General features: G+C 37.5%; 1 protein-coding gene across 1 annotated transcript in view; it reads right to left on the reverse strand.

The window, feature by feature from the left end:
- Positions 1-4454: 4454 nt before the first annotated feature.
- LOC126106318 (serine/threonine-protein kinase PAK mbt) overlaps positions 4455-16155 on the reverse strand; it is a 120421-nt gene continuing 108720 nt past the window's right edge. The window contains exon 9 of the mRNA XM_049912553.1: positions 4455-14515. Coding sequence (XP_049768510.1) covers positions 14354-14515 — 162 coding nt within the window. The 3' untranslated portion in view covers positions 4455-14353. The remainder of the gene's footprint in view (positions 14516-16155) is intronic.

The following is a 16155-nucleotide window of genomic DNA, read 5'->3' on the forward strand; positions in this document are numbered from 1 at the left end:
TATGGCTTCTGTTACTTGTTTATGGACTCTTCTAGTATATAATGGATACGTTTCCATTCTCAAAAGTTTAAAATTTTTTCATTGTTTTACTACTGGGGATCACTCGATTTTTTTTCCCCCTTGTTTTGGTGAAGTTAGATGGGGCCACTGCATTGACTTGTTTGATTCTCCATTGGTAATGGATGTCCAACATTCATTTTCTATAACAACGTGCAAAAACTGATGAAACTGCATGGTGATTGTTTATATGATTGACTTTAACAGGAGAGATGTCTTTCCACCTCCTTCTACATTTAGGTAGGTTCCTCTCACCATGTTATCTGAGAGATCAGCCTCTCCATTGTAACCCTATCCAATCCCCCCCCCCCCTCTCTCTCTCCCCCCCTCCCCCCTTGTTTTTCCTGTCTTAATGAATCAGCTATATATCAAGAGACAGTATGTAAAGGGTCTGAGATGTCTAACTTGACATTTACCAACACTTAAACTAACTACTCATTGTACCTTGCAAGCCATCTCAAAATATCCTGGCAGAGAATTTTGTGATTTAAACATTTTAACTCGTGGTCAGTGAAATGGCAGGTGTAAAAGTCCTGAAATCACAATTGTGTCAGATTCTCACTCTTATATTTGCAGACAAGCTCAATAATTGAGGTGCCCAGTGGAAAAGGGACACATGCCACCTGGGCAGTGATTTTGTTACAGGAAGACAGCCGATGCAGTCTAGTATCGTAGGTGGGAACTTCTAGCACAGTGGCATGTGCCCATTCCTTTAAAGAGAGCATATTATATTTGCTGTTAATCAGGACTGACAAAAGCGTTTCTCAAATGTTGTTCATATGTTTCCAAGATGGTGGCAATAGATGTTGCTATCAATGTTACTCACAAAGAAAATGCAACAGTACATGTAAAAAATCGTAAAGAAAATAAGTGGAAAAATAATGAAAGGAAGAGGTTAAGAAACAATGGAAAAGAATATAAATCCTGAAAAAATAAGAGTGTGCCTGACAAAGTATTTCGTAGTGCCAGTGAACCATGCTGCAAAACTTGTTTCTGCAAATACTCATCATTGAATGAAGAACAGAAGGAGGCGATATTTATTGAATTTTATTGGTTGGGAGATTACAATAAGCAAAATGCTTATTTATTTGGATTAGTGCAACCTAATAAGTACAAAATAGTGTATCCAATGAAGAGGAAGGTTCCAACAGTAAGCTAGAGTAACGTTTCTTTCAGGTATTTTATTCATGACACTTCAGTTACTGAGGCTGAAGAGGGTAGGACTGCATTTTTAGCTGTTCATGTCATTTCTGTTAAACGTTTGAGGACTGTCTATAGCAATGAAGAATGTGACACTGAGAGTCATGAATCTACGTCACATGTGTCTGTACATACACCTAGACAGGATAGAAGAGGCAAGCATTCTAACAGACCACATGCCATTGAAAATGAGAGAAAAAATAAAATTATAAATCACATTGAAATGTTTCCATGGTACACATCACAATATAGTAGAATGCAGAACCTGAATAAGTCCTACATAACCTCTGTTCACTCAATTGTTGGAATGTATCATTTGTACTGTGAATATCTTAAAAATACAGATGAAGTCCCAGTGAAACAACATGTGCATGCAACCATTCTCAACACAGAATATAATACTGGTTTTAAATTGCCGTTGAGCGATACTTGTCGTATTTGTGATTTTGCCAAGGCACATAATAACACTGAATCCACAGACATCAAACTACACCTTGAGAAAGCTGAAGCTGCATATAGTGCTCTGAAAATTGACTCAAATGACTCAGAACAGGATGGTAGTGATGCACTCATTTTGTGCATGGACTTCCAACAAGCATTGCTAACATCATATATTTTGACGGGAACAGTTTTTTTATAAGAGACAACTTTGGACATATAATTTCTGTATTCACCATTTTATTGATGATAAGGCACTGATGTGTGTCTGATCTGAGAATGTTGCATCTAGATGGGCCAATGAAGTAGCTAGCTGCATTTTAGAGGCTTTAGAGATGGTGAAAGAAGAACATCATAGAAGGCTCATCTATTCTGATTCATGGTTGGATAAAATAAAAACTATATTATCCTAGGTCTGTGGTTGTACCTCCTAGATAAAAAAAATGTTTTGATGTTGCTGAGCACAAATTTCTCCACCCTGATCACATGTTCCTACCACATGACAGGGACTTGGAGTTATTGAGAAGCTGAAAAGAAAGACACAGGCTGTGTACACTTCAGCAAAATGGACTGAACTTATAAGAAAGTGCAAGCAAAAGAACCCATTCATTGTGGTTGAAATGGAGAAAGACAACTCAGTGTCTGTCATCTATAATGAACAGTATCATTAAACATAACATTTCTGTTGACAAAAAGCCTGCAGATATCAGAAACTCAATGGTGTTTAGATTAGTGAGCAGTGAACATTCTGTATATATGAGATACTCACACAAACAAACTGAGAAACCTGTGCAAGTTAGTTTACAGAAGTGTCGTGAACGATGTACAAAGTTTGCTGACTGCCAGTTAGTTCCTACGTATCCAAATGGACGTCAAATTAAGGCAGCAAAGTTCAAGGATCTTCAGAGCTTACTACAATTTGTGCCTCCAATATATTCAAGTTTTTATCAGTCATTGATAAGTGATGGTAGTGAGGATACAGTGGAACAGGAAAACATTGATGAAGAGTTTGACTATTAATGGCGTGCAATGTAATTAGTCTACATGTCAAGGATTTCATTTTCTGTACTTTAAATTATAATAAAGTGGGCTAATATTCATAGTATTTGCAAAACACCAACTAGTTACTGTAACAACTGTTGGTATCACAGCAAGAGTTCACATTACTATACAAAATCGTATTTCCTTCATTCCCATTTCCTGACACAACATACTCTAGTGGCATGTGCCCCTTTCCCACTGGTGCCCTCAAGTATTATGAACATTACCTTCTCTGAAACACGTGAGAAGAGTGTTGATAGTGAAAGTTGGCAATAGTTTTAATATCAGTATTAATAGCATGCGCAAAATTAGTCTAACAATGGTATACTTTAGTCTTTCTGGGAAAATACCTTATTAAGTATGAAGCATTACATATACGACTGGACACAACGGTTATACGGTGGGAACATAGTTTCAACAGAAACTTCCTGGCAAATTAAAACTACGGACCAGACTGGGACTCGAACCTGGGACCTTTGCCTTTCAAGGGCAGGTGCTCTACCAACTGAGCTATCCTTGTATGACTCACAACCAACCCTCACAGCTTTACTTTAGCCAGTACCTTATATCCTACCTTTCAAATTTTGCAGTTCTACTGTATACCTTGTGGGGGCTAGCACTCTGGAAGAAGGGATACTGTGGAGACAGAACTTAGCCACAGTCTGGGGTATGTTTACAGGATGAATTTTCACTCTGCAGCAAAAGTTTCAAATCAGCACACATTCCAATACAGAGTGAAAATTCATTGTGGCTTCAATCTATTGCAGCTTTCCTGCTACGTTAAAGTTTAATGTCTTATGTTACTGCAACTGACAAACTGCAGATTCCTTCCTAGGTGTCTGTTGTTGTATCACTAATACTGAACTAAACATCAAAAGAAATTCTGTTTCAGATGTGAAAATGCCTTCAAATTAGATTTGGTGCACTACTACATCCAAAACAAGGTCAGGTAAAAATCACAGTTCAAAACTTACAGAACTGATCTTTCTTACTTGAGTCCGTTTATGTCTTTCTTATTATAAAAGGATGTTTGCCATAGGAGAATGTCTTGGATCATCCCTTGAACTTCACTGGTTGCTTATTAAATCCCCTAAGGAAATCACCACGTCTCATTTTATCTTAAGTTATTGCCTCTGTATGTTGTAAAATCTAATTAATTATGTCTCTAACCTTCTATCATGTTGGACTATGTCCATGTCTCACTTCTGTACAACAGAGCAGGTTTTGAGATGATGTATGTTTTGATTTTAAGATCTTTTACTCTTACGTTTCCCAGGAGCCTACTGATGCAGCCATGCAATTTGTTGCGTTTACGGGTATTGTTTTTTGTATCAGTACTAAACTTGTCAACAGATAAACCCAACAAGTGCTTGCTACCTTGTACGAGCGTCAAAATCTTGAATGCTTGGTGCTCTGCAGCTTTCAGATATTTATTAAAAGACATCTTCTATGCACCATAAACCTCCTATAGGGATTTTCAAACACACTCAGTAAACAGCAAAATTTTCTGTCTTTTTTGTGTGCCTCTCCACTTTTCACTGCCTTGACTACAAGGTGAGTGATTATCTTGATTGTTTCCATTATTTGTAATCCACACAGGACTATTCAGTATCGTATAAGTCATCTTACAGAAATAGACAGACTGAGATTTAGTATTATTCACTGAAAAACAAAACACAAGAAATATACAAACACACAATAAAATATTTGATCATGTTTTATATGGTTGTAAATGTTTTATCTTGAACATGCATACAGGTCAGTTAAGTACCTATTATAAATACAATGTGGTGTAAAAATAACTCCTGCTGGGGCTATCAAAATTTTCTGATTTCTCTTGCTGTCTACAAGATATTATACACAAGTATATTATAAGAAAAATGAGTAAAATACTTTAATATATGATACTCCAATCTGTACATACGTACAAAATAGCTGCTCTTGAAAACAATACTGTCAACAATATTACAGACAACTTTCATTTCTACAAATGCTTAAAGCTATACCACAATAAACGTAACTGAGGCTAAACAAATACATAAAATATACAGCCAATGTGACAAATTTCACAGTCACAAATAATATAAAGCTACTCTGGCCCACAACTCAACAAAAATCTACTCAATGATTTGACAGGGATGGTTCTTGTTTTCAGTTAAAAATCACTGCCAGATTATTACACAACAAGGAACCTGCACATAGACACTACTTATAGCTGCTCACTGAACAGTAATCGTGGGAAAAAATTATGGAAGTATTTTGATTCTCTCAACTATCTTTCACTTTTAATCTGGAGCACTGAATGATAGCAGACCTTTACACAATTTAAAACCTTATATTGGTACAAAAAATACTCAGCTAAGCTGCTGCTGACAATGATTACTTTCTCTTCTGCTCTTCATGGGATGTACGCCGTGTCGATCACCTGTGACACTAAAAACTATCTGCCAGACCACTAGTCAGATGGGTGGGTGGGGGGGGGGGGGGGGGGGGGGTGTGCGGAGGGTGTTCAACTTAAAACTATAACTTCCTACTTCCTATTTCACCCTCAGCGGCTACACTGGGGCTGTATTGAAAGCAAACTATCCACTGCATCCATTGCCTGGGTGTGATGTCCACTACAATGTGGGAAAACAACAATACAGAGTTTAACAAGAATGAAAAAAGTTAGAGACAAGTTAAAACTTATGATTCATGAGTAGTGGGAAGGGGAGCAAGGGGTGTGTAAGCAAAATGCAAGTACACTGCCCGCACGTGAGAGGAAAATATCATAGGTTTGAGTGTCAGTGCAACACACAGTTACACAGTTTCAATTTATTGCAACCATTATGATTAAGGAGGTACATTTAAAGTATTGTAAAGCTTAATGAGTTATCCTGGTAATCATTTAATAAACAATTACATAAGGTGAGGGTGGAAGTATCCTGGAGGAGGTGAGTAGCTCTATCTAGAGCTACAATATCTTCCTCTTCACAAACAGGAAGAATAAATGTTTGACAAATTAGTATACTAAACCTGCAAACATTTGTGGTCATTGTCGTTAATGGTAAAATCTTCTGTGTCATCAGGCTGCATCATATTCCTCCCCACACTTCTCCTATGCTTTATGTTGCTGGGATTTTCTTCAGGGTTCCACTGGTTTCCTTGGATAGCTGAATATTGTTAAAAAAGTGTTGTGTTCACTCATAAAAGGCTACTTTCCTGCAGTTTTGAAAGAAGTGGAGTTACCGAGTAAAACTCTTCAGTGGTCGAAATATTGAAGAATAAGTACAGTTTTAAAAGAGATAGCGGTTACAGGTTTCCATATTTGTGGCTACCTGCTATCAAAGGAGTAAACAAACAACAAATGTGAATGAGGAACAACCTAGGCAGCACAACAATATTATTTTGGATTCACACCCCCCCCCCCCCCCCCTTTCCCTCTTTCCTCAGTATTTACTCAATGACCGCACGGCAGATTTTTATTGGTTAACCCCATTTCTAAAAACAATTAAATAAATAAGTAAATAAAATAAAATAAAATAAGGGAACACAACACTATCAACAGTGTTCAGCCGTCCAGAGACGGCAGTGGAATCCTGAAGAAGGTAGCACCAGAGAGATTGAAATATTGAGAATAGAGAAGTTTGAAAAGGTGGCATAATGACACAGAAGATTTTATCATCAAACTTGCATACTGGTTGGCAGAGTATGAGTATGGAAGATTGAAATTTATAACAAATGCAACTTTTTATGAGTGGCACAGTACTCAGTGAGAACTGCAGAGCAACATAATAGTTCATCCACCTCCTACTGTGTGGCTCGCTGGATTAAGTACTATTTGTAAACACCTCCTTGAACTTTGGGCCAGTCATGTCTTGCTGCAGCCACATCCAAGCTTTGTAATAAAACAATTCTGTATGCAGTAGCATTGTAGTATCCATTAGCAACTGTCACAATTTTGAGAACCAAATGTAATTTGTAGCAATAAGTACAATAAGTGCACAGGTCAATAATACAATTTCAGTTTGAATTATGATGAACGTTTAAGCATTTGTAACATCTGAGTGTCACTTCTACTTTCATAAAAGGGCTGCACAAAGCACAGGTATAATAACTGCAGCGCACAAGGATGGTGGAGTTTGCTCCTTTGGCACAGCACTTCTCCAGCTGAAGTCTACGTGCTGAACAGAGTTTGTTACCACCACTCACTCATCCTGACCCATAAACATTTGTGAAAAAGTTTACATGAAGTAGTTCTCACGTGGCAGGAAAAAAAGAGTGGGAGTCAATACTTGACATTCATTGACACCCTCACGCACTTTCTAAGTGAACTTACAACTCCTGTTTTGGTAAATATTTCTGCACCGGAAAATAATCATGAGGCAGGCCCATTAAACTAGCACAACTGACTTGCTCTGTCAATACACGAAGTGCAATAACGTCCACTGTGCCTCACATTAACCATAAGGAGGACCTAATGGATGGTAATCAGTCAATAGACTGTGTCTGCTAGGAGAACTGAGCTGGCAGAGGAAGAGATATTGAACTTTTGCCAGAATACAAATTTCAATCAAAGCCTAAATAAAGACTGGCAATGCAGTAAAGAGCTCAGAATATGAGCTGAGTGTGCTTGAAACATCTTCAATAATATGAAGAATCTCCTTCACAATATCATCTTCAATTTGGATGTAAAGCTTTGTTCATCAGGTGCTAAATGTATCCCACATTTAAGCATAGGATGAATGGTTAGGCCCTAACCCAGGTCAAGGGCAAGATGTTGGGTGTATCATTTGTAGTGCATTTCTTGGAAAGAGAGGGTCAAGGATGCAAAGGTGTTATATAGATAAACTACACAAGAAAGATGTCACATTTTCCTATATTTGTCCAATGCAACACAAAATGGTACAGAATCTCAAACTTTGACAGTGCAGAGGAAAAAAGATGGCCAAAGATGGTGTGATCGAAGACAAACTTCAAAGCTGAGGAAGTCTAAAGGAATGATACAGAATGAAAATAAGAGTCCCTGTCACATCCCATATCTTCAGAAAGTGTGATGTAAGAAATCACAGCTAGAAGATTGCATAAGAAGACAGAAGAAATAGTTCAGCCTCCAACCACTACAAAAGAGTTGCAGCAGTCTCTCAAAGCTTTCAATTTCTAGTCAATAATGCATACGCTCAGTCACACAATTATAAATTACATTAATGTGACACACACATTTCAAAACACAAGGTCTTACCACAATTGCCTTACACTTAAAGCCAAACACTAGGTTTTAACATTGTCTGTTATGCTATTAATAAATGCTTGTGGCCCATCACAGGATAAGACATCAGAATACACTACTTTTGTATGCGACATTAATCACTTAAAGTGACAATTACATAGTGAATGTCAAACGCATTACACGACAAGAACCTCATGTGCTTGATCTGAAGGGTCTAATGAGAACTTATACATGTGCTGAATGTCATCCTGCATGTGGTGTTCAGATTTTCAGGTACAGCTCTGGCCTACCACATAATTATTGACTGCAAATAATAATTACAGCACTTCTCATATGCATTATTGCTAGTACAATTACATAATTAACACATGTATCTCATGCTCCAATATCTAATACATAGGATGTTATTGAGAAATGTGTAGGATGTTGACTACTATCTAGTGTTATCACTTTTGTCATTGAAGTTACTAATGTGGCATATAATACAGTTCACTCTGTTGTCTTCCTACTTAGTAGAAAACAGTATTTACTTGCGTAACAAATTTGGCTGAAATCTTGTGTCCACCATTGAATAAGATGCCTCAACGAAGAATGAATAAACATGGACCACTATATCTGCAAGTGTTTGATTACTGGCACAACATAAACTGAACCCATACCGTATGCCAGTGTTACATGTGAGGCTTACAAGAATATTGTATGAAAAACCTGGATAGTAGTTGTGTGTATTGCTGGGATATACACTGCTTGATGGTGGAAGTATGTATCTTGAAACTAGTCATATAAATTAACCTATTTTCAAATTGTGTCAATGAACAGGTGTATTTATGGATAATAAATTTAGATTGTTGATGAGCAGGAAAACTCACTTGAGGAAAATATAATAATTTTTAGTCCGGCCAAAAACGCACATATCCAAGCTTTTTGAACTATTAGCTCCTTCCTCGGATAGAAAAGAGGGATAGTTTGGGGAAAGTTAAAAAGGAGGATCAGGACACTCAGAAGCACCCACCTCCTCACAAAAGGTGGATCCTCATCACTCTGTGGTCTAACTGACTTGGTCTTTGTTTTTAACTTTCCCCAATCTATACCTCTTCTCTCACGACTGATTATTCAGTCTCAGTCCTCTCAACCATTCTTTAAAACTGAAAACCTAAAACAGAAACAACAAAGAAATGTGCTATCTAAAAATAAAAGTCACATGTGAAGCTGCTGTATAGGAGGGGCTGAAAAACAACTCTTAATTAGACTGAGTCACTGGGTTACAAAAAATGGCTAAAGTGAGATCAAAATATTGATCACAAGAAAGATTACTGGTAAAATGCTAACAAAATCTGAGTTACAAACGGCCACACTGAATAAATAAGGAATATTTTATGTTACACTTCGTCTTCTAATTGCCATAGGAATTACAAGATTCGAAAACCTAGTGAAATACAAAGCCATAAATAAATAACATCATACAAATGCTGACAATGTATTCTTCCTTCTGGGCAAGGTTCATCAGGCAAAAAGCAATTGCCATTAGTGTAGTAGATAATGTGTGTTTATGTACTAAACAAACAACCTACCTTCGAAACAAATGCAAAAGTGTTAACAAAAAAAGGGAGAGAGAAAGAAGACAGGTGGACGGAAGGGTTCTCTTCATTTAGGCAAGGTACTACAAAATGGACAAGTTGTGAGTATTATGAGACATCACCAATGTAACATTAATTAACACACAAAACTGCGGCAAGTTTCCTCCGAACACTTGTTACAAACATTAAATTTCTCTCGCCAATAATTAAAATAGAGGCAACTGCTACAACATGAATAATAAATACAAGAATATATTAACTTCTGAATAAACTATACAAAGTCCATAGTGAATACTGTTAGAAATTTAAGAAATAACAGTTAAAACATTTAAATCTCTTCTAATTTTCAAACAGCTCCTCTGAAGGGAAGGATCTACTACGGTAAATATGCAGCAACTTCACTAACAGTATCCCTTGCATGTTTACCTGTACCAAAACTAATATACAATAAGAGCACTTCATTCACTATTCACTTCAGTTTTCTGGTCACAATTTTGCTAACACACTTTCAACATTATGCATATGGCAATCAGTAAATTAAAATGGTAAACAGGAGGCAGAATGTAATTTATAATCATAGCCTGCATGTCAGAAAAGGTGTCACTTGAACAAGGTATCAAAGCTATATCCACTTTATACTGAAGAGACAGAATTAAAATACCATGCCAGCTTCACAGTTTTGAAATAAGGCAAAAACATGCTAATCAACTTAATAAATACTTTTGGGTTAAAGAAGACCACTCACCAAAAAGCTGGAGTGTTAAGTTTTTGATAGGTACACACAAAAGAAAGAAAACTTGCTGCTTCTGGCTTCTTTGATGAGCTAAGAGTACACACACACACACACACACACACACACACACACACACACACACACACACAGGCCAGTACCGTGTTTTCTGTGTGTATTTTACACTAGCTTCTGCTTTCCAGTGAGTGGTCTCATTCAATCCAAAAGTGTTTACATTCTACAAGAACTTTCCTATAGTATCCAATGAACTTTGCACCAGAACAAAAATTCTAGAGCAAATAAATTGAGGAGACCAGAAACAACACTTCTGCTTTGTAGAGTGGAACAAATCCACACGGAAACCTTGCCAAATGTAACAATTATAGGCAAAACCAAAAATATTTTATTTCAATAATAATATCTTCCCCCTTTTCCAAAGACATTAAAACTATGGAATGACAAATCATCTCAAAGTGGGCATTCTGAGCTTGTAATATTTATACTCAAACCTTTCTGTTACTAAAAATGTTAAACCAATCATGCCATTCTAAAATCCATGCTGCATAAAACATGCAGACAGCTGTTAACATTAAGACTAGCAAAATTATTTTCCTTCATATGTATATCCAGACTCTTCACATCACATACAGTATTACTGATGAGTGCAAACATGTGGATATTCAATTAAAAACTGACTTGAATCCACTATTGCAGAAATGTCTATACCATTATTATCTATGGGAAATGCAATTAAGAAGGGATTGCATGAACAAGTTAATGTGCAGATTATCTTTTACGAAACATTTAGCCAATAAAATCTGAGAAAACTAAAATGGAATAGTGAACAATTTGAAGAAAAAACAGTCATATTACCTTTTGAGAGTTAGTTGATTTTTTCCACTTTATGTGACACAGAAAGCAAATACAGCATGTCTACATACTCCAAAGAGGGATATTTAACCATAAAATCTCACCACTCTCCTGTTGCCTGCTCTACATTTTTACATGGATCTAAAATGATTATTCATATAAAATAACTGGATATATGTATGTTGAAGACAAAAACAACAACTAAACCATTCTCCCTCAGAAACATTAATACGAGATAACAGCACAATATCTTAGCAAATATCTCATAACACCACCTTCATTTACAAATATATTTCATTACCTTTGTAAATAAAAATTGTTTTTGTCCAAACAACCACTTGTTAAAGGATGCATCAAAAGTGTAGCCAGTCATCCAGAAAAGCTTAGTTTTGTCACAGTGGATCAAGAGGGAATCCATCACAGGAAAATTCATGACTGCTGCTTTTGGATACAGGCAGGAGGTGCACATGCCTGAAATTTGCTGAATACGAGGTGAATCATCACAGCACATGGATAATGGAACATGGGAACAAACTGATCTTTTTTCCATTTTTAGAACATAACATGCTCATCTTTTAGTAACACTCTCCCACAAAATCTTACCCTCTCAGAAGGTGCTTGTACAGAAACTGACGATTCAAAATCCAGGCAAGGTTCTTGTAACTAAAACAAGATAGTTCTGTACAAATGCATCAAATCACAGAGAAAGGGAATAAAAGGCAGGGAAAGACTAAATGTAATCTATTGAAATCGTAATCACAATGCAACAACAACAACACAACTGTCATTAACATAATAACAGGATCAAGTGCACTGTCAAATTTTGCTGCCAAAGAAAATGTTTCAAATACATAATCAAGATCGCCAAATGACTTCTGTTAAATATAAAAAAAATTAACTCTTCTTAATATACACAATGTCTGAGATAATATAATTTATCAAGGCCAAACCTAAATGAATCAGCATCTGAAGAATTCAACATCAAGTAAATTTAATTTTAAAATCAAACAGGTATTAGCTCCAAGCCTAGCAAAATATGACACCAATGAGGTATGGAAAGTTATGGCAGAATATAAACAACTTAGCGCTCTCTCTCTCTCTCTCTCTCTCTCTCTCTCTCTCTCTCACACACACACACACACACACACACACACACACACACACACCTGTATGGCTACACTGTACCGGCCAAATACACAATGCCAAGACTGCAGTTCAGCAGACAGACTGTGGTAAGGGGTGGTGATTGTTGACGGATGGCGTGGGTGAGGTGAGAAAAGTGGCAGGTAGCAGGAAGAAGGATTGGCAAGAGTGACTGATGGCTTGAAGGGTGATAGCAGTTGTGCAAGATAGTAATGTGGGAGAGAGAGAGAGGCAGCAGGTGCACAGGATAGGAAAGCAACACACAGGATTTGGAACTGTTGAGTTTGTGCACTGCATGATGATACGGGGGAAGAGGATTTCAGGGAGGAGGAGGTTGGGGGGGGGGGGGTGACAGGACAGAGGAAGATGAGGCTTTGGGAAAGAGGGTATGGGTGCAGGCACCTGTTGCTTCTCCTTCCCACATTTCTACACCATATGCCTGCTGTCACCCTCCCAGCCATCTGCCACCCTTCCCCCACATGCCCTCCTCCTCCTCCCAATCATTTTCTCGGCTGTACACGTGTGTGGGTGTGTGTGTGTGTGTGTGTGTGTGAGGAGGGGGGGGGGGGTGACGCACTGTGCACAGGGGTATGTATGTCTATGTATGTATTTGTCCGAAAGCTTTAGTCTTCCTTATGTGCCTGTCAGCAAATACAACACCATCCAGATGCAATGAGAACAGCCCAGATAAGCTAAATTCAATAACCAATCAACTGACATGCTGCAACATGAAGACAACAATACATTTACACGAATGACTCACATCTAACCCCCAGTCTCTCTCATCTTACGCTTTCTGTGACTTCCCTACACCATTCTATCGGAACATAAGGAAGGTTTCCCACTGCCAGGGCAGTGATTAACTGCTACAAAAATATCATCTTAACTCATTGTATGCAAAGGCCACTGAGATACTTCATTTTATCCTTTCATTAGGAAATACACATTTTGTTTACCATACACGTTGAAGACTGTACAACTATACAAAGATAGATGAGTTGCAACAAATTTCAATCAGTTAATTACTAAATGGGAAGAATTTACTGTAGCACATACAAATCATTGTGAATGAGCTTCTAGTAATTAAAAGAACTCTGTCACAGCTGCCTTAGAGCATTGTTTCCTATTTGCTGCACACAACTTGATAAATAAACCTTTCAATCAAGCAAAGATGATGAACATATGAAAATTTCCACATGGATTTTTCACCTAATGAACATATATTTCCAGTCCAGCACACATGTTTCACTCTACACTTGAGTGTACGCTGCAATGAAACTTCCCGAGGGAATAAAAGTGTGTGCTGGACCAGATCTTTTCACCCAGAACATTGGCTTTCACAGGAATTCTTCTATTGAAGTCTGCAAAATGCAAAGCTACAGTCGGAGTCCTGGGTGGCACACAGTTTTAGTCCCTTGGGAAGTTCGATATCACTGTTGCTGCTTAATGCTGAATGTTCTTGAAGAGAGATAAACTTAACTATTTTCTTGTAAATACATTCAAGAACTTGCACTAGATACCAGCAAACAGAAATACATTTTTATTTCGATCCTTTGATCCAATCTTTGGAAAGCTTTAATAACACCTATATACATAAAGGTAGATTCTTGCTGTTACTAATGCAGTATCCTATGTACTTCTCAAAAAGTCTCATTTACTGCTACTCACTAATAAAAATATTATATAAAATTCCGGGTACTACAGTACACAATAAGTACATTTTCAACATCTGTATCTAGAAATTTTGCCCACATAATTCCACATTTACTGGGCAATAAGCATTAGCTGAGGTAAATACAAGCTCAATACCCTTAACAGCAACATATGGAGACTGAACACTATACACAGGCAGATCTCACCACAGTATCAATAAGTTCTTCAAAATGACGATGAAGACATAAATGCACAAGCTGCCGAATCCACGAATATAGTTTCTCACTTTGTGTTCAACCAGACCCGTGTTAAAAAGGATCACTTTGTGATCATTTTGTGGTAGAATTAGGTAGATGTGCACTGTAATGGCACAAACAGGCACTTGACTGTGTAACATACACTACTCGGGTTACTGCGGGAGGTCGGCTTCTGCGACTAGCAGCTGCTGTGGCGTGAGCCTCTCATGAGCGGCACCAGGAGTGCCGGGGAGCCCGCCTGCCTCAGGAAAGGGTGCTGCAGCAGCTCCGCCGCTGTCGCCCTCTGCGCAGGATCTCGGACAAGCATCCTCTCCAAGAATCCCTGCAGCCTCGGTGATACCTGCAATAATGGTGCACGAGTACAGGACTAAAATTCCCTTATTCTTTTTTTACTAGTGGTAGTGCAGCAATACAGGCCACACAAGATGAGTGATGCGTATCCCTGCATCATCTGGCTAATGAATAATACGCGCAACCAACAGTTACCAATTTAAATAAAAATCAATGTTTCTTTGAATGTTTATCCTCAATGCATTCCTAAACCATTCATCTGACTGCAACAGAACTTTGGTGATTTGTTCTCCACATGCCCCCCCCCCCCCCCCCCCCCAAAAAAAAGCATTACAAATAGTTCAGGAGATATGGTATCGTAAAGAATGTGATGTCAGCACACAAAAATACCCAGATTTATGTATCCACTATTTGCGAATGACAACACTTAGTGACTGGCAAAAAAATTGACATAATTTGTAATTTGAAATCTTTACAAAAAATTTTCTCACACACAAAATGATGAAAAGTAAAGGTTATCGCTTACAACATTTTTGCTGTATTTGCCGTAAAACTACTATATCAGGCATGATGTTTTAATGTATTACTTTGTAATGGCTAACTTTATTTGCAACATGTTTTGCATATGGTATTCACACGTGTCACTAAGAGTGCTGGCAAATTTATGTAATTGTACAACATATGGTTCAGGTGATACGACATCATAAACATTAAGGTGCGTGAGAAACTGCCGCGCCAGGTATAACATTTTGTTTTATTACTTCTTTACTACTGAAGTTATTCGCAATATGTTTCACATGCATGTATATTTTTTAAAGTATATTAAACCATGGGTGTATTCCAATGCAACGCTGTGTCAAGATTTCAAATCAATCAGTCAGAACTTTCCAAGATTTGCCATTAGGAACATTTACGTTTTCTATTCAGTTGTTCTTAAAAGCAAATCTTGGAAAATTCTTGACTTACTGATTTAAAATTTTGACACAACTTTGCATTCTGTAATGAATCAAGGTGAGTTATAAATAATTTGACTGAATTATTGAATTTTTCAGGCATGTCGCCGCACTTGTTGATATTTAAAATTGGCGTGCCTCTCATTCTGCTCAGAAATATCAGTCCACCAGAGCTCTGCAACAGTACCAGGCTTGCAGTGAAAAAGATAATGAATAATATTATCGAAGCTACAATCTTAAAAGGAATTTTTAAAGGAGAAGATGTACTATTACCACAGACCCCAATGATTTCAACAGATATGCCATTTGAGTTCAAATGCTTGCAGTTTCCAGTGTGACTCACATTTGCCGCCACCAACATAGTGCAGGGACAATCACTACAAGAAGTGACCTAAATTTGAAAAATCCATGCTTCGCACATGGAGAACTGTTCGTGGCTTGCTCTTACATTGGGAAACATCTGACTTATTCATGTAGGCACCAGACAGAAAAATCAAAAATATTGTGTGTTCAAAAGCACTTCAATAAACAGATTATAAAACAAAACACTTTTTTCCTTTCTATCGCAATGCAACACATGCCAATTACATCTAGTTTATACAAGGTCTGTTCAGAAAATTGCAGAACTTTGTTTACTAAACTTTTCTCTGCTTACCTTTTACTTATTGTACATGGTCTCCTTCAAAATACTTTCTTTCACGATTGATACACCACTTTCACCACCATTTCCAACTCC

Source organism: Schistocerca cancellata, chromosome 10 (assembly GCF_023864275.1).
Source record: "Schistocerca cancellata isolate TAMUIC-IGC-003103 chromosome 10, iqSchCanc2.1, whole genome shotgun sequence".
NCBI lineage: Eukaryota > Metazoa > Arthropoda > Insecta > Orthoptera > Acrididae > Schistocerca > Schistocerca cancellata.